Here is a 22,454-nt window from a genome sequence, read left to right on the forward strand (position 1 = left end):
TTACTCCATTAATTTTTATTTCGATTCAAAATGCATTTTATTGGGTTTATTAATTTTGCTTACATTGGGTTCATTGCAATTTTATAAAGTTTTGGCCGATGTCTTGCTGAAATTTTCCAATGTATTATTAAAATATCATTATGTTTTGGCAGCCATTCCTGTTACCGCGGTGTTCCGCGCAAACAGGAATGGTGATAAACATAAGTTACCAATTTCGTCAAGGGGCACCCACAAGTATATTTTTACCAAAAATAGATTTTTGTTTTAAATTTTATCATTATTATATTTCTTATTTAATTTATTTCATTTTTATTGCTTTTTTATTATTTAAAATAAATACGTGAATTTTCGAATTAGCAAATTTGCGACCACTGTCAACTTCTACATTTCTTTTTGTTTGAAAGAGAATATTTGCAAAAATATGCCGCCTAAACGAATCGCTCTTAGTCGATCAACATCTCAAGCACGCAAGAAGAGAACTAACCGTGTTTCAGAAAAATCGGAGCAACGGGAAGAAAGACTTGAAACTAATCGAGAACACAATGCTTTAGCCCGTTCCTTAGAAACGTCTGAGAAACAGGAAAGAAGACTGTTAACAAATCAACTACGCACTACTCAAGCCTGTTCCTTGGAAACATCAGAGCAACGGGAAAGAAGACTGTTAACAAATCAACTACGCACTTATCAAGCCCGTTCGTCGGAAACATCAGAGCAACGGGATGCAAGAATAAAAATCAATCAAGAACGCACTTCGCTATTCAGACGCTGCCAATACTCTGATTTGAATCTCAGTGCATTTCACTATGATCCGACAACCAACTATAGTCTTTCACCCAAGCGTCATCATCGGAAAAATGGATCAATTATGTATGTTTTGTAGTGCTCTCAAATTTAAGAATGAAACAGCTGGAATTTGCTGTTCTGGAGGCAAAGTGTAACTACCAGATTTAACGTCGCCAGCCGAGCCATTATCAACGTTGTTATCGGGTCAAGCAAATCAATAGAAACTTTTCTTGGCGAATATAGGTCAGTACATTCGTGTTTCCAAATGACTTCATTCGGTGCTGCTGCAAGCATCGGTGCGCATATGGACAGCTAGAGTTATTTATTACATTCACATGCAATCCTGCTTGAGCTAAAATTAAAGAGCTTTAGTAACTTAGGCAAACATCATCGGATCTTCATGATGCATTATCATACGTGAGTTGAAACAAATATTAAGCTCTAAACTTGGTTTTATTGCGAAAAGTCATGTTTTTAGAGAGACACAGTGTTTGATGCATTCTATTGAACGGCAGAAAAAGAGAATTGCCACATGATTTGGCTTATTGAAAAACTCACACCAGGACAAATTGGTCAGCTCATATCAGCAGAAATATTCATGACGTCATTGATCCAGAATTATTTCAGATCATCATCCAAAATATGTTTCATGGTCGGTGTGCATCACCATACATGTCTGTTTGAAAATGCACTAACGATATCCTAGAGAATTAACTGTTAAGACTATCACTGGTTTTTTCACCATTAAATAAAATTCTCTATTCAAATCATAATCACAAATCTCATTAACACACTTAAATACAAAATTTAAATTCAAACTGAAAGCGTTGCAACGCACGCAGGGTACAGCTAGTCAATTATAATACGGCGAATAATAAAATTCCAAGACGAGTAAGTATCTTTTCTCCATTCATTTTGCTTTTTAGTAGATAGGTCATTATTTTTTTTATTTCAATTAATGCATATTTTACTACCGTTGTTGAACAGACGACCTAATTTTGGGTTTACGACTACCAATCTTTAACTCCGTAGCCCTGTAATTGTGAACCCAATCCAAATGAAAAAAAGGGAACTCCTGGATCAAGTAGGTATTGGGAGAAATTTGCCTTCGTGGAGGACTTCTTTATGGAACTAACCAGCGTTTGCGTTACATAGAGAGGAAAACCTTCCATGGCTAGAATGACGGCAAGGGGACTCTAACCCATGATCCGTCCACCACTGATGATATTTTACGACAGAACTGCAGTCTGTGAGAGCCAGGTGCGGAATTCGAATCGATGAGCCATCGCTGGGATTCGAATCTGGTTCACCTCAATGGAAGGCGATCGTTCTATATCCTGAGCTATCACAGCTCTAATTGATACATATAATGATGGCTCAGAGGAGATAGAGCGTTCGCCTCCCAGTGTGATGATCCTGGTTCGAACCTCAGCGGTGGCAGAAATTACATTTTTAGTAAAATAGTTGTAGTCAACTACAAAAAAAAATGTAGTTTTACCGACCATTGAGCTCGCGTTAAAGTAGATAATACACACATACTAATTTCATGCAATAAGGGATTCATTTGAAACTAATTTTATATTATAACAAAGGAAGCCATACTTTCTGTAAATACCTATTGATGCCTGTCAATATTTAGTGAACTTTAAAAATAGGCCTCAATTAGTCCGAAATACGGTAATCCCAGTGACTCTACAGAGTTAAAATAAGATTGGACAAATAGAAAATTTTTAATCAGTTTTGGCACTGCGGAATTCATTCGCAACTGGTTTCTTATAAAAATACGAGTGTCATATTTTCTGAAAATATTCAAACATGGCAAGAAATATTAAAAAAAAAAAAAAACTAANATTAAAAAAAAAAAAAAAAAAACTTAATTAGTCTAAAATATGCAGATCCCAGTGCATATAGTCGACAATTTGAGAATTTTTTTTTTTGCAATCCGGGATTAAAAATTGGTTTCATATTAAAATATGGGCGTCATAAGATCCGAAAATAGAAAAAAAAGTTATAAATAATAAAAGTTTTTGATGCTGCCTTTATTTGAATTCACAAAACAATATAATTTTTAATCTAGTTCATTTATTTCAGTATTGACAAAATAGGAAATGAAATGAGTTTTTTTTTTAATTTTATGTAAAAGAGTTTTCGGAAAAGAAATAAATGCATTTTTTGAATTATTGCAGATTTTGGAATAACCAAAAAACACAAGTTTTTATTGTTTATTTATTTAAAGCAAATTTACCCCAGTTAATGCTTCTGCTGTAAATTGTTACGGGATGTGTTCAACAATATAACACTAAATAAGGGAATATGATACCCTCAACAAATTTGTAAAAAAAAGGATATTTATTTATATGGCAAAACCCATTTCTTAGTCATGAAAAAATAAAACAGGTAACAAAAAACTTTTTGGAATGACTCTTTATTTCAGAAAAAATATAACATTTATAACGACAGATATTCACATAATATATATACATAATTCATACCTATACCAAAGAACATAACTTTTAATTTTGTGACAGTACAGAGTTAAAAATTATCACACACTTTAATAAAAACAAAATCTGTGCGGAAAAAAATGATCCAACACAATTAGCAGCCAACATTTGATTTCATAGTTGATAAATTTAACCATGGAAAACTTTTTCATTAGATAACATGGACAATTGATAAATAGATTTATGAAATTCATTTTTTGAGCGATAAGTTATACAGGGAGTAACAAAACCATTGATCTATATAGTGGTATTAAATCTTGTTAGGCAATAATCTGAATTGCTGAAATGAGACCTATAAAACTTACCCCTTGATGACGCTTAGCTATTATTTTTAGATTTAATATCGCTGGAAACATAATTACACTACTAAGATATTATTTTAAAATTTAGAATTCGTTCTAATTTATCTCAATTTGAGAGATATTAATTTTTATCAAGTTTCCGAACATTCAAACGATTTCATAATCATAAGAATAAATGTTGGCTACTTTTAGCATTATCGCCAAAACTTAAGGGATAAACAGTCGTTTGGAAGAGCGATAATGCTTGAATTCTGGATTAACAACACTTTCTTTTATTCCCATTCTACGCCAAAATGAATTTCAACTTCGAAATAGTAAATCAGACAAGCAGATACCTACAGTGGACAAAAGTAATGCTTAAAACTAAAAGAAATTATGAATTTTTTCCCCCTTACAATAGGGGGTTGGAAAGCGAAAGGTGACCCACGAGAGGGTGCTTGCTTGGTAAAATTATATAGGCATAGCCTTTTTTGAACAGATGTTATGGTTACACGGGACCAGTGGCCAGCTGGGATGGGGGGGGGGACTCATAATAGTGCCAAATTCATGAAAAATGAATTTTAGCGTAAATTGCTTTTCTCTTTTAAATACCCACAACTTCCTCACATTTTCATATGATTTACCTAAAAATTTAACAGGATATTTACTATTAAAGTAGTCTGCTTTGCACATAGGTTTATTAATTTTTTAAAAATTATTTTAAATAAATTAACTATATATTGGATGTAAAATGCCTTTTAATAAACGCTTATCATGAAATCAAAACCAATAATCCCTATTTAACTACATTAGTGTATCTGTTAAACCAAATCGAATGAAAACTTAGAAGTAGGAGTTATATCTAGTCACGTTGTCGTAACATTATGTAAAGCTGCAAAATATTATTCAATGAAAAATTTTAAAAAAAAAAACAAGTATATTAAAGTTAAGTTTTTACATTATCTGAAACTTTAAATGGTTCCGAAAAGCCCCTTTTTAAGTCCTACATTATATACTAAAGGGACACTAAAACTGAGCTTGTACCTGGGATCAGTTAAACCAAGCTATGCCAATACACTAGACACACCTCTTAGCCATCCACTCCCTCGATTAATGCTTGCTACATTCTATAACACATTACAGTTGTGACCATTAGTTATGTTACACTCTGTAGTTTCAGTTGTAAAGAAGGTATTTCAGCTAATTGGCTAGAAAAATAGCATTTTAACACTATATGTCAGTAACAATATCTACATAAGTTAAAGGAGAGTTTGCTATGTCTCCGAGAAAAACAGAATAATTCATAAATTAAATAGAAGAAAAATTAATTTCAAAACTGAAACAAATATGTTTTAAAATTTTTTTATAACTGATTGAAAAATGTAGATTTCTAATTATTTTAAAAGTTTCAATGTAATGAAAAAAAAAGAGAACAAATAATATGTGATGCAATCAATTTATGTCAATCTGAAATAAGTTTGATTTATTATTAAGAATAAGTAGAAGCATTAATTGAGAATAAGTAGAAGTATTTATACTCATTTCATAGTTTCAGATCAAACATAATAAGTAGAGGGCAAAGGAAAGAATGACACCTCACATTCCAAAACTACGTTAATTGGGATAAAAAGAAAGCCTAAAAAGTATATGAAAAACTCCAAATAAATACATAAAATTGTCCATTAAAATAATTATGAACTTATTTATTTTCATATGAAATATTTCCATATATTTTCAATTGAAATTCAGTATTCTTAATGCAGTTAAAAATTCTTTATTACAAAAAAAAAATGAATAAGAAATATTTTTTATGAGGTATAATTGGACGAGATTTAAAAACTTCCAACACAATCATTATCGTTCAATCTGTTCATTGAAAGTGCATAATATTAATAATTTAAAATAAGAACTTAAAGCTAAATCGCTACAACTTCTCCCATAAATATGTTGAAAACGTGCACTTTATTATTCCACCTATTATAAATACTATTGAAAAATCTCTGATATAAATGTGTATTATTAGCTTAACCAATGTGAGTTTTAAGTCAAGGAACTTGTAAGATTAAGGACATTGTATGAACTAATACAGAAACACGCATGCATTCACAATAGTTATCCTCTAAACATACAAATAAAAAACTAAAATCTCAATTTTAAACTATAATTTATTTACAATTTCAAATCAAGAAGAGATATTTTTAAAGAAATATATTTTAAAATATGAAAGTAGTTCAAAAAGTTGATACAGGACATCACTGTGAAAACTTTATTGCTTTTATTAGTTAGTGTATTTATTTTATAGTTAGTGTTTTACCCTGCATAGCATAGCAATCATGCAAGTATTTTGTTTCACGAAACAATTAAGTAAATTAAACTTCCTCACAGTTGGGGTACATGTATTTTATTTAGATACCTGAATATTTTCCATAAAATAGTTTGTACTTTCATTAGGACAGTATGAAAAAACCCTTTTTTAATAATAAGGTTGGGACTTTTGCAGACTTTATAACTCAATGCACATTAACATGAACTTTATTTATTAGACTGCTTACCATAGTAAACACAAACCTAGAAAATACATCATTATCATTGGATATCCACATAGTTTATAAATCTGTCTTTTAAGCAATTTCTTTTTCTGTACTATAATTGCACCGTGTGCCTTCATGGCTTACAAATCATGGCCATGTTGAAGTAAATGACAGTTTTTTACTATATTTTTTACAGTTGATTTTGAAGAAACTCTAGTTTCTTTCTTCAAAACATGCATAAATTAGGAAGGAGATCTGATTACTGTGATTTGATTTATTGGTATTTCATTGTACTTGAATGTTTTATAAATACTAATTTAAATGCATTGACCAAAATTATAAAAAAATATTTTAAAAAAAATATACAACATATTGCCAAGCAAAAATATGAAATCATTAATATTTTCTACACAAACAATTTCTATTTAACATTTACAATTTTCTTTCTGATTTCAGTAAAAGCACATATATATTGCTTAATTTTTTTATAGAAAACATTGATTTTCAAACAATTGAAAAAAAAAAATGGAATTAGTATAATTTAAATTAAATGAAGAAAATGATTTTTTTTAACAAAAGTTAAAATCATGGTCCACATAATTAGCACCAAATGTTCTAAAAGTATTTCAACATTTCAGGGTGAAATATATAATATATGCTACTTTTCCATTATTCAGATGCATAAGTTACAGCATCTGAATTTACTTATTAATCTTTGTCATAACAATTATAATTATAACAGGAAAAAGACTTATATTTAGAAAATGAAATAATTAGGACGTTAAATTAAAGAATTTATCTGGTAGTTCATAATTGATTTAATGGTAGTTTTAATTATAATAATAAAAAAAAAAATAGAGGCACAACTCAATACTATTACAAAATTTCATTAAATGTTAATTTTAAGAATGTTTTTAAAGGAAAAACACTGTTTTATTTACAGCTAATGTTTTTGTCATGGAATTCACAATAAATAATGAACATTAATAAATGAAATGGGTAATTATTTTGAAACTATATTGAGAAATGAAACAAAAGATTAAACAAAAATTTAAGTAGAATCAAGTTCTTTAATGAAATAAATAACTGGGAAGTTTAAATAACTGGAGGAGAAAAATCAAACTAATAATAATTTTGCATACTAAATTGTAAAAATTTTTTTTTAAATTTTAAGATTTAAAATGAGTCTAAAATTATGCAGGTATCTGTACAAATTTTTAATAAATAAATTTTGATAAAATATTTAGTTATCAGTACTATGAACAAAACTTTTCCTTTATTCATTCAAATTTAATCAATATTTTCAAATTTAAACTGTAAAAACTCAGCAAAATTTCTAACAAAATTCAACACCATGCATAAGGCTGTAAAGCTTCCCAAAAAATATATTTGTTTGTGAGTTCTGATTAAAATGTTATTTATTTCTTTTTTTTTTTTTAGTGGGGTTAAAATTAAAATTTTGCTACTATAAATAAAACGTACTAAAAACAACCTAAAATTAAAAATAATAACAATGTACTTATAAAAAAATAATGATAAATATTTGACATACATCTGAATCATAGTGGAATTCAGTTGAAGTAAACAAAAGGCTCATTCATATAAAAATATTTAAGTGTTAAAATAAAAAATATAACTAAATGGAGAAAAACAAAAATACCATATAAAAAGTAAAAATAGCTTTAAACTAGTTGTTAATTGATAATGTCAAAAAAAATATGTATACATATTTTGTCTGCACATTTTACTATCGAAACAGATAATATTTCAATCAGAAAATTTAAAAAAAAAAAAAAAAACAATTTTTGAGATTCTTGTGCACAGAAAAAGAAAATTAACTAATATAATTATGTAATTTTCTTTAATCACGATGAGTTATTTTGAATAAAGAAAGTCATCAATAATAATCCCAAAAATAGTTGAATTATAACTGAACGAAAGCTTTTCATACTAAAAAAAGAGATCAAATGTGCAAAAAGTTACTATTTCTTTACTAACACATACTAATTTAACATGATATATTTTATTTGTATAGAAACAAATAACAAATACATTTTAACAATGTGTAACAAATGTTCTAAAATATGCGCAAATTGTAATAATTTATCTAATAACTAACAATAAATAAGGAAACAGATTGGACAATATCATATTACACATTAACAACATAGTTTTTCTTTAAAAATAAGTTTATTCTTATAAAATTTAAATAAATGGAATGACATTCTAAATCAAACTGATTCTAAAAGTTTGAAAACTTTAACATTTAACATCACTTCAAACATTTTTTTTAATTTATAAAAATCTAATTTCGAGTGTTGTGAATAAAAAAGCTTTTAATTAAACAAAAAACTAAGATGAACTGATAAAGCACATAACAAACAAAATTAAATAATTTTTGCCACTGGTCAGTCAAGTCATAACAAGTCAATTCAATACTAAAAGCTTCACATAATTTCTAACAACACACACACATCTTTAGTTAAGTGAATAAAAATAAGTTTTAACGGTTTATCAAATAAAAATAATCTCAATTAAAGTAATTTATTAACGCAATTGTTAAATTACATAAAACCAAGTGAATAAATTATATGCATTGCAACCAATCAATTTAATTAAAGTGCAACCTAGCAAGTCACTTTGATCTTAAAATCTCCCACACGTTTTTACATTTGGCAAGAAATAAAATACAAACAATTATAAGATAAACACTATGCAATTGACGATCAATAAATATGAAGAATTGTTTAAATATATTACTTGCTTTTTTATTTAATATACTTCAATAACAGAAACAATTGTAAAGAAAATATCCAATATTTCTTTATGAATTCCGATATGTGTTATACTGTTTTTCTAAGCTTTCAAGTTCCTTATGATTGATTTCATCCTGCAAAAATATATTTAAAAATGATTAAAAAACATGTTTAGAACATAATATACTTTGATCACTAGCTTCAATGAACTTGTCTTAGATCACAAATACTAAAAATAAGTGTTATAAAGGGTTGCAAGATACAACATATGATGGCCTAACACAAGGTACACCATAAGATTTAACACAATGTTTCATCCAGGGCAGGGATAGGCAAACTGCGGAATGCGGACCAACTGGAAGGCTATACCAGCCTGCAGATAGAATTTTAACTTGCCGATTCGTGACAAATATAAACAATATACACCCCTTTTCTTGTCTACTTTGTTTAAAGCTATTTTTGCTCTTTCTTTTTTAACAAAGGATTGATGAAATTTTTACTTTCTCTATTTTTGTTCTACAAAACATAAATTGATGGAAATAGGCAGCTTCAATTGGTAAAATGTTGAAAGCAAAAGTTCTTTATGGAATAGCCGCAGATTGGCGCCATCTGAAGCAGCTGTTTCTAAATATGCCAAAGTTAGAGTTTTACAAATCATTACCAAAAGCTAGCTTCTCAAATTTAATATTTTATGTTCAGAAAATCAGTGCTATTTGCTTAATCTTATATATGTGAACAAGTGTTTTCAGCTTCGAAAAAATCATTTCAGAAGTAGACTAACAGACAAACATTCAGCCTTAAAATAAGTACATCTCACTTGGAACCTCAATATAAAGAACTTTTAAAAATGAAATTGCAATTTCATTCATCTCATTAAATATTTAAATTAAAACTTGTATATCGTTTTTCTACTTTAGAAGTTTTTACTTGGCCCACCAAAATTTTTTTCTTCGTTTTTTTTGCCCTTGACCAAAAAAGTTTGCCCATCCCTGATCTAGGATCAATTTTCCTGATTTTATTTTTGCCCACAAAAAAATATATATATATATATATATTAATGTGCAAACATAAAATGTATTACTCACAAAAAGTTTCTAAGTTATTTGTACAAGATTATTCAGAAAAAAATAAGCAATAACTTAGCAAATTAATTTTTCCTTACTAACTAGCCAATTCTCGATCTGTAAACTAGACCAAAAATATTAATAATGGAGTATGTTTAGTCACATTCTACAGAGAATAATGCCAGATGCTCAAAAACGTTTGTGTCTTTCTCAGAAACAGGAACACTTTTTGGTTCATTTTCTAGAAGACAGTACAATGCTAAGTCGGCTAAAGGAACAATTTTCACTGAGTATGTTTTCTTGTTTCACATTAAACTAAGAAATTTCCTTTTTTTGGTCACAAGGAAAGATAGGAATAGACAAAAATAATTGAGTAAGAGAGTGGAGTTATAAAAATATATAATTTATAATAAAATTTTAAGATTTAAAATTGCATTACAAAAAAATTTGATCTGTACATCAGAAATTAGTTTTTAAATTTCAGAATTATATTTTTCAGTTCTCTCAGAAGATTGAAAATGTTTTCTAAAATTACCCAGATTAATCATGCTTTCACTCTACTGAACTCTTGTGATAGATATAACTTACACAAGATCAGAAATAAGCATTTACTTACATCTTCTCCTTTTACTGGAATAAGTAAGGCTCTATCAATAGTTGATATTGCTTCAGAGTAACTACCATCTTTGATGTAGGTCTATAAATAAATTAAAAAATACATCAAACTTAGTTATTATATTCTGTGGAAAAAAACATGTGCAATTTGTGACAAAATATATCTGATGCTCCTAACGAGCACCCTTAACATATATATTTTGTCCAAAATGAAAACAAAAAAGCATACATAATAAAGAGTGGCAAATTAATATTTAATTCAGATAAAAGATATATGCTATTAAAAAGTGATAAGTCGACAATGGAAGCAGTGCTCCCTCAACTGGTTTGATTAAATAAACAACACAACCAGTTTAATTGCCCTATAAAATATGAAGACGTTTCTAATAATTGTCTTCACCTTTTCTGTTTTAAAATCACACTGGTTTTGATGTTTTCAGTCTTGCATGTTTCGGGAATGATTTGTTTGATTCCAATAATTTTTCAGTTTCTTCTTCAGTTAGAAATTAATTTGCAGCTTCAATGTGCATGTTTTTTCTTCTGAAATAACCTGTTGAATTGCTTCATAAAATATGGAGGTGTTTTTAATAATAGCCTTCAACTTTTCTGTGCTTCAATCAAACAGGTTGAGATGTTTTCAGTCCGTATTCCTCAATAGTGATTCGTTTGATTTCATTGTTTCAGTTTTTTCCAGGCTTAAAAATTAGCTGGTGACACCTTAATTGGTGATGACTAATTTGGCAATGTGACGCTTTTGACAAGGATTTTATATCTATGTATGTGTGCAGATATATTTGTGTGTACAGGTTTACAAATATAGATGAAACATCAGAATTTATAATTTTATCGATTATTTGAGTGATTTCAGACTTTTGGGACTGATTCCTTCCTAAAAGGAGTCAGTTTCGCTCTGACAGTTAACGATCTAAGTTTTTCGTCCTAAGATCGTTTGTTTATGTTCTGTTCTGCTATTTTGTAGTAAAAGTTAAGATTTTGAGGTTTGTTATATATATATATTTATACATTTTGAATAGATTTTTTAAATATAAATCTAATTAGAAGATTTTTTGTTATTTATCTAATTTAAAAGAGTACACCTATTCTAAGTTTTTTTAAAAAAAATGATTGTTACTAAGTAATCAAATCGGTTATACTTGCAGAATTAAATTGAAATACATTATCAGCAATAAAAATGAGATAATTTCAAAAGTAACACATTGAATTGGTTGAATTATTGGTCAATTACACATTGAAGACAACAGATTTGAAATTTGTATTGAATAAAGTAAACCAGCATTTTTTTGAATAATTATGATTGAAAACAATATTTATAAAAACAAATGTAATATAAAGAAAAATTTATTAATTGATGAATGCAAACTAATGAATTTATACTTACTTTGGCTAACACTAAAAGATTTTCTTTCCAATCAGGTTTTAATCTATCCGCCTAAAAAATATATATATATTTAAACATTTAGAAAAAAAATTCATATACTGCATAATTCCAATTATCAAACATTTTTTATTTCAATTTCAATCTACTTTTAAAACAAAGAATGAAGTAACTATGGTATGAAACATTATTGCCAGTTATCATCATAGCAAACAATTATAACTAATTAAAAGCTAAAAGAAAAATTTGTTCTCATAAAGTTTTAATACATGATTTCTTTTTTAAATTATGCATTTCGTTTTCTTTTCTTAAAGAAACATTGCACAATAATAAAGAGGTTTACAAAATTTTTTTAAATAAAAATTTTGGTAAATATTACTTTAATGAGTGAAATTGTTTTTTAATAGTTTAGTTAACCTATGATTACAATTCCAGAAAATCTTTTGATTTAATGTCAACAGTTTGAGTATTTAGTTTGACTGTTTACAGGGATGAGAGTTGTCAGAGTAAAAAAGAGGAAATCCAATATATATATATATATATATATATATATATTGCTTATCCAAGGTTGAAACGNTATATATATATGATATCTAAATATTTGCAAAAAAAGTGTGATTTTTAAACTATGTGACTATAAATCTCGATGATTAATTTTAAAATTGTATGAATATGAATCCCATAAACACGAATCATATGCATGATTTTAAAATTGTGTGAATAAGTATTGCAATATGTGGCTTTTGAATCACGTGAATATGAAACTCTATATTGGATTTCAAAAATGAGAATAAAAATCACGATGGGTAATTTTTAGATTGTGTAAATATGAATCACAATGCATAATTTTTAAATCGCATGAATACAAATCCCAATGTTAAATTTTTAAATCGCGTACAAATACGGAAATTGACGTTTGATATAAAAACCGCATAAACAAATCATGACATTGGATTTTAAACTCGAGTGAATAAGAATCGCTACATAGGAATTTAAAAACTGCGTAAATACAAAACTTGCTTTTGGATTTTTAAATCTTGTGAATAAGAATTGTAATTCGCAACTTTAAAATCATGTAAATACGAAAATAGATGTTTGATATTAATATCACCGGAATAAGAATCAAGATATTAACACATTTTTTCAAAGGCTTGTTTGCATTGTTTTTGTTTAGCCATAATAAATAAAAATTTTAAAGATTAATTGAATGAGCAAATAAATATTTTCACTGCAAATCCACAGCTATTTTCTTTTATTATTTTGTTTGCTTTTTGCCAGCTAACAGGAAGCAGTGAGACGTCTGAATTACAAAAATACCAGCTATCTGACGGGCAGGCAAAAATACGGAAAATCTCGCTTTCTTTGTGCATAATGGAGAAAATAGCTAAAATAAGTAACAATGCGGAAGGGTTGGCAGCTAGGTAGATTGAATTTTCTGTTTATCTCTGAAAATCAGAAATAGATATAATTATTTTATTTCAATGATTGAATTTCCAGAAAATGCAGAATATTTATTTAAAAAAAAAAAAAATTTTTTTTTAGAGAATCAAAGTTTTTGATAAAAAGGCTTAAATTTGAAAAACAAAAGCGGAAATCCGCCAAAAAGTGGAAAAATCTTATCCTTGTGTCTAACATAATATATTAAAATTTCTATAAAAAATGTTTTGTTCATACATTGTTATTTTATTAAACAATATTTATTTTCTGCTTAGATTTGAAATGTATTTCTTGATCAAAATCATTTTGATAATTTAATATATAACAACATGAGATTAGACAACATTTTTCAAAAAATAAATTTTCCTCTTTTGGTGAAATAAAATTGTTAGTATGTCTTTATTCTACTCTAATAAGTTAGAAAATCTAAACAGACATTTAGTAGTAGAAGAAAAATGCAGCAGTGTAACATATATAATTTAAATGTTCATTAAAATAAAATTATTACTAAATCAGTCCTAAGTTCAGATGAGTAAGTGGTAAAATAATGCAAACACAACTAGTTTAACCTAATGGTAGCAATATTTCGCCTTCTAACAGTAGACATGAATTTTTTTTAAATCAAAATATATTAAATGTATGTGGCTTAACAGGGGTCTGTTTAGAAGAAATTTGGGTTCGTTAACGGACCCTTCACAAAATATCTTTTCGTAAAAATGGGCCCTTCACAAAATATTTTAACATAAAAACGGACCCTTCACAAAATAATTTATCTTTTAATCGGACCCTTCACAAATTTGTTTATCTTCATTATTGTTTTGTTAATCGAATAAACCCTTCCCAGGAAGGAGGGGGGGGGAAGAAAGACAAATGTAAACGAATTCAATTTCGTCTTTGGCAGACGCTTCTTCCTTCATTCGTCCAAAATAAATAGTCTGCGTTCAGCAGTATAGGCTAAATACCAAATATTTGTATGGTGCATCGTTAATTTAGTAGCTGCAATTGCTGTTAATTTTTAAAAAGCAAATTTTTTTAATTATAATTTTACAGTGTTGAGCATAATCTTGTATGTCTTTATAATTTAAAACTCATTGAAAAAGTTTTTTTGCAATAACGGACTCTATTTGCACAAATTCACAAAAGCGGACTCTGGTTGAAAGAATGTGACGTAACACTTATTTTATATTCACAAATTACGAGCAATTTTTTCACAATTTTACAAAACCGGACCTTTCACAAAAAGTCTGGACAGACCCCTGCTTAAGTATTTCAGAACGGTTCAATTTTTATCCATGCAAAATACCTACAAATAAGTATAAGTAATTTAAATGATTAAACTTTACTCTATCTATTCCCTAAATAACTGCTTGATTACTAGTGTTCCTTAATAAGTATTAAAGTGAAAGTCAACAAATCATAGAAATTAGTATAATAACTGTAAAAATTCTTATCTCTGTAATACATTGGTGTTCCAAAAAGGACTTGTCAATTAAGAAGAAAAAATATAAAGTTGAAGGGAAAATTTTCTGTCCATAACAATGCGCAACTTTTGAATCGATAGAAATTGCATCATTAATGAAAAGTTTGAATACAGTCCTTTAACTAAAGCATGGCTGACAAAAATCATGATTAAAAAAAAAAGGAAAAAGACGAGAATTTAAAAAAAAATTAATTCTTTTTTTTTTTTAGATGCCAATCAATGCTCTTATAAGATTTGCTATTAAAACTGAACATATTTTACAATGAATATAACTAAAGTACTTAATATTGCTGCCTATTATAAATTAATCACTGAATAATTGAATCAATAAATTTTAGTTATTCTTCATTTAAGCTAAATACCTTAATAAATTTGCAGACCAAAACATAATTTTTCAGTTAATATAAAAGGAAGAAAAAATTAATTTAGATCAGTAAGCATTAAAATAAATAATAATTATTCCTGTCAGAACAAGTCTTTCCTCAGTTTTTAGATACATAAACTACAGATTTAATAAGTTTTTTAAAAGTATTTATATTTAAATAAACATGAAACTAAATTGGGAATTGAAATATGCCACTAAACAACAAATTATTTTACATACAGCCAATGTAAAGTTATAATTTCTAAGTTTCAGAACTCTTTAATCTATATTTAGTCTCTTTTTTTTTCCTTAAGTCAATTGACAAATAACAATCACATACTAAGGATTATACTAATAAATTTCAAAAAATAAAATATATATGCTTAACTTAAAGCACAGACATTTTTTTATTAAGTGATTTAAATTATTATTTTTAAATGATAAGTCATGCCAACTCTGCCTAGTAGCATTTATAAAATTTTCCAAAATTAATATTTTTTTAATTAATTAGTTAATTAATTCTAAAATTTTCCATTTTGCTGCTACAGCTGCATAATGAAAATAGATAATATAAGAGTCAATTGTGCTGCCATTTACCTGCTATTAACAATTAAAAATAAAATAAAAAGAACTAGTTAAGAGAAAAAAATCAATGATGTTAGACATAATTAAAATAAAAAAAGGTAAAAAAATATGTTTTGAATTTAGAACAAACCTTTGCACAGAGTGACATCTACTTAATTTTATAACTCATATGAATTTAATGTTACTTCATCTAATTTTATTTTCCCTGATATCATGAAAGACAGACTTTAAAGAGTTCACATTATTTTAACTAATAATTTAGAAGAAATTAGACAAACTTGATGTAATAAAAATATAATAATATTTATACATACTTGAAATAAATAAGTCCTTGCTTCTTCTAAAGTAGACTCTGGAGGAGCTGTCAATAAAGTAGAAGCTATTTTTCTTGCATACCAAGGTAATGTAGCAACCTATTTATGATATACAGAAAGAAAATACTTTCAGATAAATTAAAAAAAACTCTATAAAATTATAAAAGAATTGCATGTTAAAATGTTTTAATTCAGTTTAATAAAAGAGATAAACACATGAACATTTTTTAATAAAGATATAACATTTATGTACAAGAAAAAAAAAAAAAAGATAACCTAAATCATGTTTAAAATTTAAATTTAATTTCCATTTTATAAAAAAATATTTATTCACAAAATCTAAATAATAAATCAAACCTTGAAATAACTACTTTACTTTTAAATGACTTCAAAAGATTAAAAGTGAAAATCACCTCATAGCACCATCGACCAAGCATATAATGCAGAGATGGATCCTGAGGTTTTAGAGTAATTGCCTTGTCAACATGCTCCTAAAAAAATGATAAACATTCTTACAAACTTTTACTTACGACTGTATACATAAAATTTTAAATTTTTTTTTAGCATACTTTAAAAGTATATCCATTTATAATTCTTTCTTGCACTCCTACATAATCTCCCAGTGAGCCAATCGTTATAGCATACCATTTATGAACTTCAGGATTATCTTTCACTAACTCATACGCTTTTTTTGCATATTCATAAGCTAAAGAAATGGAAATTTTCATTAAAATAATTTAGATTACATATTATAATTTTTTTTCCTTTATAATGTTAAATTGCATGAGAAAAGTATATAAAAAGATATATATGTAATACACAATTAAAAGGAACAAATGAGATACACAAAGATGATAAAATAGGAAAGCTCAGATACAAAGAGCATGTTTGAAAAAAATTATAAGGTATCATTTGCAAAAGTTTTTTGTAAGCAGATCATTAAAAAAAAAAAAAAAAGAAAATGCACTTTTTATGCCACATTACTTTAAGTAGTTCTAATTTTAGAAATAAAATATCAAAAAACTTTTTTAAGCATTCCATTTAATTTACTATATGTTTTTAGTAAAATTAGTATTTGAAAAATAATGACTTAGTAATGCCTTTTTAATGCGTCATATACAGCTAAATTGTTAGGTTCCAGCCTGCTTAGCCTTATATTTAACTGGAATTAACCTAAATGTCAAATGAAAGTAATTTAATTTATCTAGATGTGAAAATCTTGCTAAATGCAATATACAACACAGCTTATCCAATACATAGTTGTGAAATTACTTTTGAGTAAAAATCAAACATTTTAATGTTATTTCAGAATCTTATACTCTGTTACTATAATTATTGTATTAAATTATCTCTGTTCAGTCTGCAAAAAAGGGTCTCATGAATCAGTGAATGGTCTATTAAAATTTGTGGAATTACCCAATAGACACATCATTAATTTTTCGTTAAAACAATGTAGAAAGTTTTTATTCAGGAAATAATTCAAAAGGGAATAAAGTTGATTTTACAAAAATTAATGCGCACCAAAAATTTTCAACCCTTAATGGATGCTTTTTCTTTTTCACGCAGAATTATTTAATCACTTTAATTCAAACTAAATATTCATAAGTTTCATTTCAAATTTACTTTAAATATTTTTATGAAAGCAATAGAATTGAAATTCAATTTATTGTTTTTCCTTTATAATTAGTATCAGATTTTAATCGAGAAGTATTTTGTAAGCTGTGTGCCAAATGATTATAAATTTTTTTAATTTACATGTCCTACGTAGTATTAAATTTGACTATAAAAATTAAAGAAAAGTTATAAAAATTCATGAAGACCATATTACTTCATTGTTCCTATTTTTATAATAAATTACATTTCAGATTTTTATTTATTAATTCTCCAAGGGCACCTGGGCAAAATTGTACATAAATTTTTTAACAATGCACCACTGCACTCAGAGTTTTTAAACACTTGAAAGCTATTTTTTTAAGACTAAGACTACTTACATCAAGACTTTTTTTTTTTTTAATATAACTAACTTAGATACCTTCATAAGCAAGTTCCTTTCTCTTTTCTGTGTCATCTTGACTTTGTACTACAATACCATAAAGATGAGTTGCTTTTGCAAGACGCCATAAAAAGTTGGCATTATCCATATACTGCAAAAAAATCATGATAAAACATTGGATAGAGACAATTTACTAAGCCATAAATAAGCTATATATTTTTTAAAAAAGAAAAAAACAAACAATCACAGGATAAAATGCCATAAGAATATATCTAGAGGTTTCAAGAGTTTGAATTTTTTGTTTCCAATGGCAAGATCAAAAGACAACTACAACAGCAACAAATGCAAAAGATTATGTAAAGAATGAAATGAAAAAATAAAAAAGAGAGCAAGAGAAACAACTTGCAAAATTATATGAATCCCAAAAGCCTTACCAGTAGTGGTTCATTATTATTATATAAGTAGATTTGATACTATACTCTCAAAGATGTAAAAAAAATAAGGAAATTTTTTTTTTTTTTTAGTCTCTATAAGAAATTTAAACATAAATATTAGTGTTAAAATGTTAGCAAACTTGCATGTTAGATTATTAACATTTTGTTCTTTGTTTAATATAATATTATAAATGTTTATTGCCATCATGTATTTTAAACTTATTAACAATTTTTAATATAAAATGTTCTTGTAAGAAGAATTTGGAATAGACATTTTATGGTATCTTTTTTCTAACATAAATATTAAAAAATAATTTTGAAAATCTACACAATAATTATTCTTCGCAACATTTTCGTATTTTTCTTCTTAGCAAAAACTGGAGTCTGAAACATAGGTAGCTCTGGCAAAGACTAATATGTAATGAAATGTAAAGAAAAGAATCATAAACTATTTTATAGTTTATACATATATATAATTTCAGGTTTGAATCCTTCAGCAATGTATAAAGAGAATACAAGTTAAACTAACAATAAAATTTTAACACTATTCACTTTGAGAGCAAGGTAATAACTGATCAGGGGTCTGTCCAGGCCGAATTTACTACCGTTTAGCGGTACCATCACAAATTCAATTTTAGGAAAAACGGTAGTTTCACAAAATACATTTTCCTAAAATTTCATTTTTTTATCCCTTCAGGAACGATAAATCCATAGTTTTGTGATGATTTTTTAATATAATTTTTAATTGTTAACAAATTATGTCAACATTTTCACAAAATTGGTACTTCTCAGAAAAACCTAGACAGGATTGCTGATTAAAAACAACAATATAAGAAAAGGCAGCTTGAGTGATTCCCAACTTGCTTGAGTGGTCAACATCAATCTAATAATGATAATACTACACTCCCCCCCCCCTCTTTTAGATGCTATGATGTCCTCAAGAGGTAAAGGATATGAAAGCATTTCAATAAGTCAAAAAATATTGCCACATTTAAAAAATAATAAGTTTTTTTTTTTAAAAAAAGGGGGGGTTTCCCCCCCCCCCCTTTTTTTTAATTAACAGAATGAGGCAAACACAAAGGATTAAACCTGTTACAACTCCCAGGGAAGCTACTAATTCATTATGTATTATAAGTTTATTTATTTGTTTATTATTATGTTGTTGTATTTAATATGTTTATTATTATGTTTTTAATTTAAAAGTACAATAGCCAAAAATTTTAGTTCAAAAATTTAGAGAGTGCTGTTACACTACACATTTTAAAACAACTAATATTATGAAAATTATATACCTCGTCTTTCAGTCCAAATATTTTATTATAAACAGACACTTTATCTGTTGAGCTGTTATCTAATAACGAATCTAGCTCTTCAAATAGAGCCTCCACATTATCTTTGTGCAATTCTTCACGAGATCCATTGATGCTGGCCCAGGCTCCTTCAATTTCTTCTCTATAACATAACAAAATACTTACTTTATAGACAAAAATGCTATTAATATTATTAAAACATGAGAAAATGTATAACATTTGCTTTGACAGAGAGGCATAATATGTTTGTATTAAATAAAAATAAATATAAGTCAGTGTTCTCCCGAGGAATAAAAAAAGGCAGGGAGCTTCTTTACAGAAAAAGGCACTTTTAGTTTTGCAAAGGCACTAATTTACCACCATTAAAATTTATCAAAATATGTTATGTCATATAATAACTGAATTTGAACCTTAATTTTTAAATTACCCTTTTATACTATTTTATGTGCATATTTCACAAAGTAATTCTCACTCATTATCAAAAGAACAGAAAAATTTTAAGCCTTTGAAAAATAATTAAAGGCAAGCTAAAAAACAATCTTTGTGTATAAATTTCCTTAAAATAAATAAACTAAAAAAAAAAAGGATTAGGTACCTGATTAACAACTTTCATGATTCTTTTTTATTTATTTTAAACTGAAAATTGTGAGAAAATAAACAATTAAAGATGCATTTTTTAATAAAAGGTATCTATTTAAAAAAAATAATGGTAAAATTTAAAATAATAAATTCATTAATATCCCCTCTCCTGAAATATAAGATCTAAATATCTCTGAGGCCAAATATTATGCAAATTTTAATCTTACTAAAAATAAGGAATCAAATTAAAAATTAAAGTTAAATAATTATCAGTCATTAGATAAATCAGACAGGGACTTTTCATTAAAACAGGTGGTAAGAAAACAACTCTTTCTTGAAAAAATGAAATAAAAAAGCAGTGTTTTTATGGCATGGCAGCTTATTTCTACAAAGAGGGCAAGGAGGATGCATTTGTAGGGATCAAAGGGCAAGCAGGATGGGCTACCCTTCTAAAAATATTAAGGAACAACACTGTAGAGGTATCACTTAAATCTACTTGAGAAGTATTATCAAATTAAAATCTCTTATGCACAGTATGCATAATTTCTAAAGGTTCACATTAATAAGAAATACTATAACTGTTTTTTAAAGTAATTATGACTGAATATAAAAATTAAGCAGTTCTTTTGCTCACATTATTTTATTTGTTAATTGAATAAGAAATCACAATTGTATTTAAAAATATTTTTCTTTTAAATAACGATTTCACCTAAACCGAATGGGTATCAAGCTTAGAATGTAATTTAAATAAATAAAATTTTTTATTATATTATTTCAGAATACATATTTCATACATCTATCAGAGAAAACATATGTAATATGTATGAGATTAAAAATTGACTAACTTATTGATAAAATAAAAGAAGACAAAATCGTTTTATTGTTTTTTTTTAAAAATTCACTTATTCAGTAAAATATTATTGAAATAAATTGCACATAAAGTAAATTAATTAGTCAAAAGATTTCGATTTAATAATATTAATATTTCAAATATATAAATGCAAAAGGAAGCAAACAATTATCGTATAGATAGTACAAATAATATTGGTCATTAGCAAGAATATGAGCAATGATATTGACAAAAGCAATGATTCAGAATTATTAAAAGTTACACAAGTACACCTTTAATTGCACACGTTTAAAATAAATTATAAATAAAATGCTTTTTAATTTCAGAATTAATTTAAAAACTGAAGGAGAATACAAAATGTAGCAAATGAGATAAATGTTAACCATGTTAGCAAGGATGAATTTTTTTTCTCCCTATCAGTGTTGGTAATATGCTAATACAGTTTCATGCAGTTAGTTAGAAAATGTGACTTGGTTTTTTGGGGTTGGATAAATCATCATAAATTAGAATAATTTTTTTCTACTAGTGTTGGTAATATGCTAATACGATTTCAAGTAGTTGGAAAACCATACTTGGCTTTTTGGGATTGGAGAAAATCGCAATAACTCTAGGTATATAGTAAAAAAAATTAAAGCAAAATAGATATAAATTGTTCTAAAAGACATAATCACCATAAGGAATATTCAACTTACGTATCTGTAAAATCAAAATATTCTTCTTCATCATCAATACTACTAGTATAACTATAGTATTTACTAGGAGGAGTGGACGAATTGACTAAATGACTTTTTTTAATCGGCGATCTTGTTATGTTTTCAGAGCGAAAACTTGCTGATGACTTTAATTCTTCGATTTCTCGTCTCAGGCTATCAATAGTGCCAGATAGTTGATGTAATTCACGAGTTACACATCGATTTGTTTTAAAATAATGGTATATTCCGCTGATTCCCAAAACAACTCCAGCTCCTAATGCAGCAAGATAACCAATTCTCTCAGCTCTTAAAAGAGCATCCATTTTAAGGATTAAAATAGAAATCAAGTAAAAAGAATTTATGGATTCATTACTTCCTTAAGACAAGAAAAATAAAAAAGTTTTGTTTTTGTTTCGTGATCGTGATGGAACTTTTGATATTTATGAGCGGTTGCGGTTAATTGTTTTAAATTTTTTCTTCTTCTAT

At 27.0% G+C, this 22,454-nt stretch overlaps 2 protein-coding genes across 2 annotated transcripts; one reads left to right on the top strand and one right to left on the bottom strand.

The window, feature by feature from the left end:
• Window positions 1-421: 421 nt before the first annotated feature.
• On the top strand, window positions 422-880 carry LOC139425293 (zinc finger protein 821-like). The gene has a single exon (XM_071179265.1). The coding sequence runs from the start codon at window positions 422-424 to the stop codon at window positions 878-880; it is 459 nt and encodes a 152-aa protein (XP_071035366.1).
• A 5,349-nt stretch (window positions 881-6,229) lies between these two features.
• LOC107454082 (regulator of microtubule dynamics protein 1) lies at window positions 6,230-22,291 on the bottom strand. Its single transcript, XM_016071136.3, has 9 exons — window positions 21,969-22,291; window positions 19,830-19,989; window positions 18,143-18,254; window positions 16,680-16,816; window positions 16,524-16,601; window positions 16,111-16,209; window positions 11,934-11,984; window positions 10,536-10,616; window positions 6,230-8,989 (listed from the first exon to the last, which is right to left on the bottom strand). The coding sequence occupies exons 1-9, from the start codon at window positions 22,289-22,291 to the stop codon at window positions 8,924-8,926; spliced, it is 1,107 nt and encodes a 368-aa protein (XP_015926622.1). The 3' UTR covers window positions 6,230-8,923.
• Between the last annotated feature and the right edge of the window lie 163 nt (window positions 22,292-22,454).

Source organism: Parasteatoda tepidariorum, chromosome 3 (genome assembly GCF_043381705.1).
Source record: "Parasteatoda tepidariorum isolate YZ-2023 chromosome 3, CAS_Ptep_4.0, whole genome shotgun sequence".
In the NCBI taxonomy this organism is placed as follows: domain Eukaryota; kingdom Metazoa; phylum Arthropoda; class Arachnida; order Araneae; family Theridiidae; genus Parasteatoda; species Parasteatoda tepidariorum.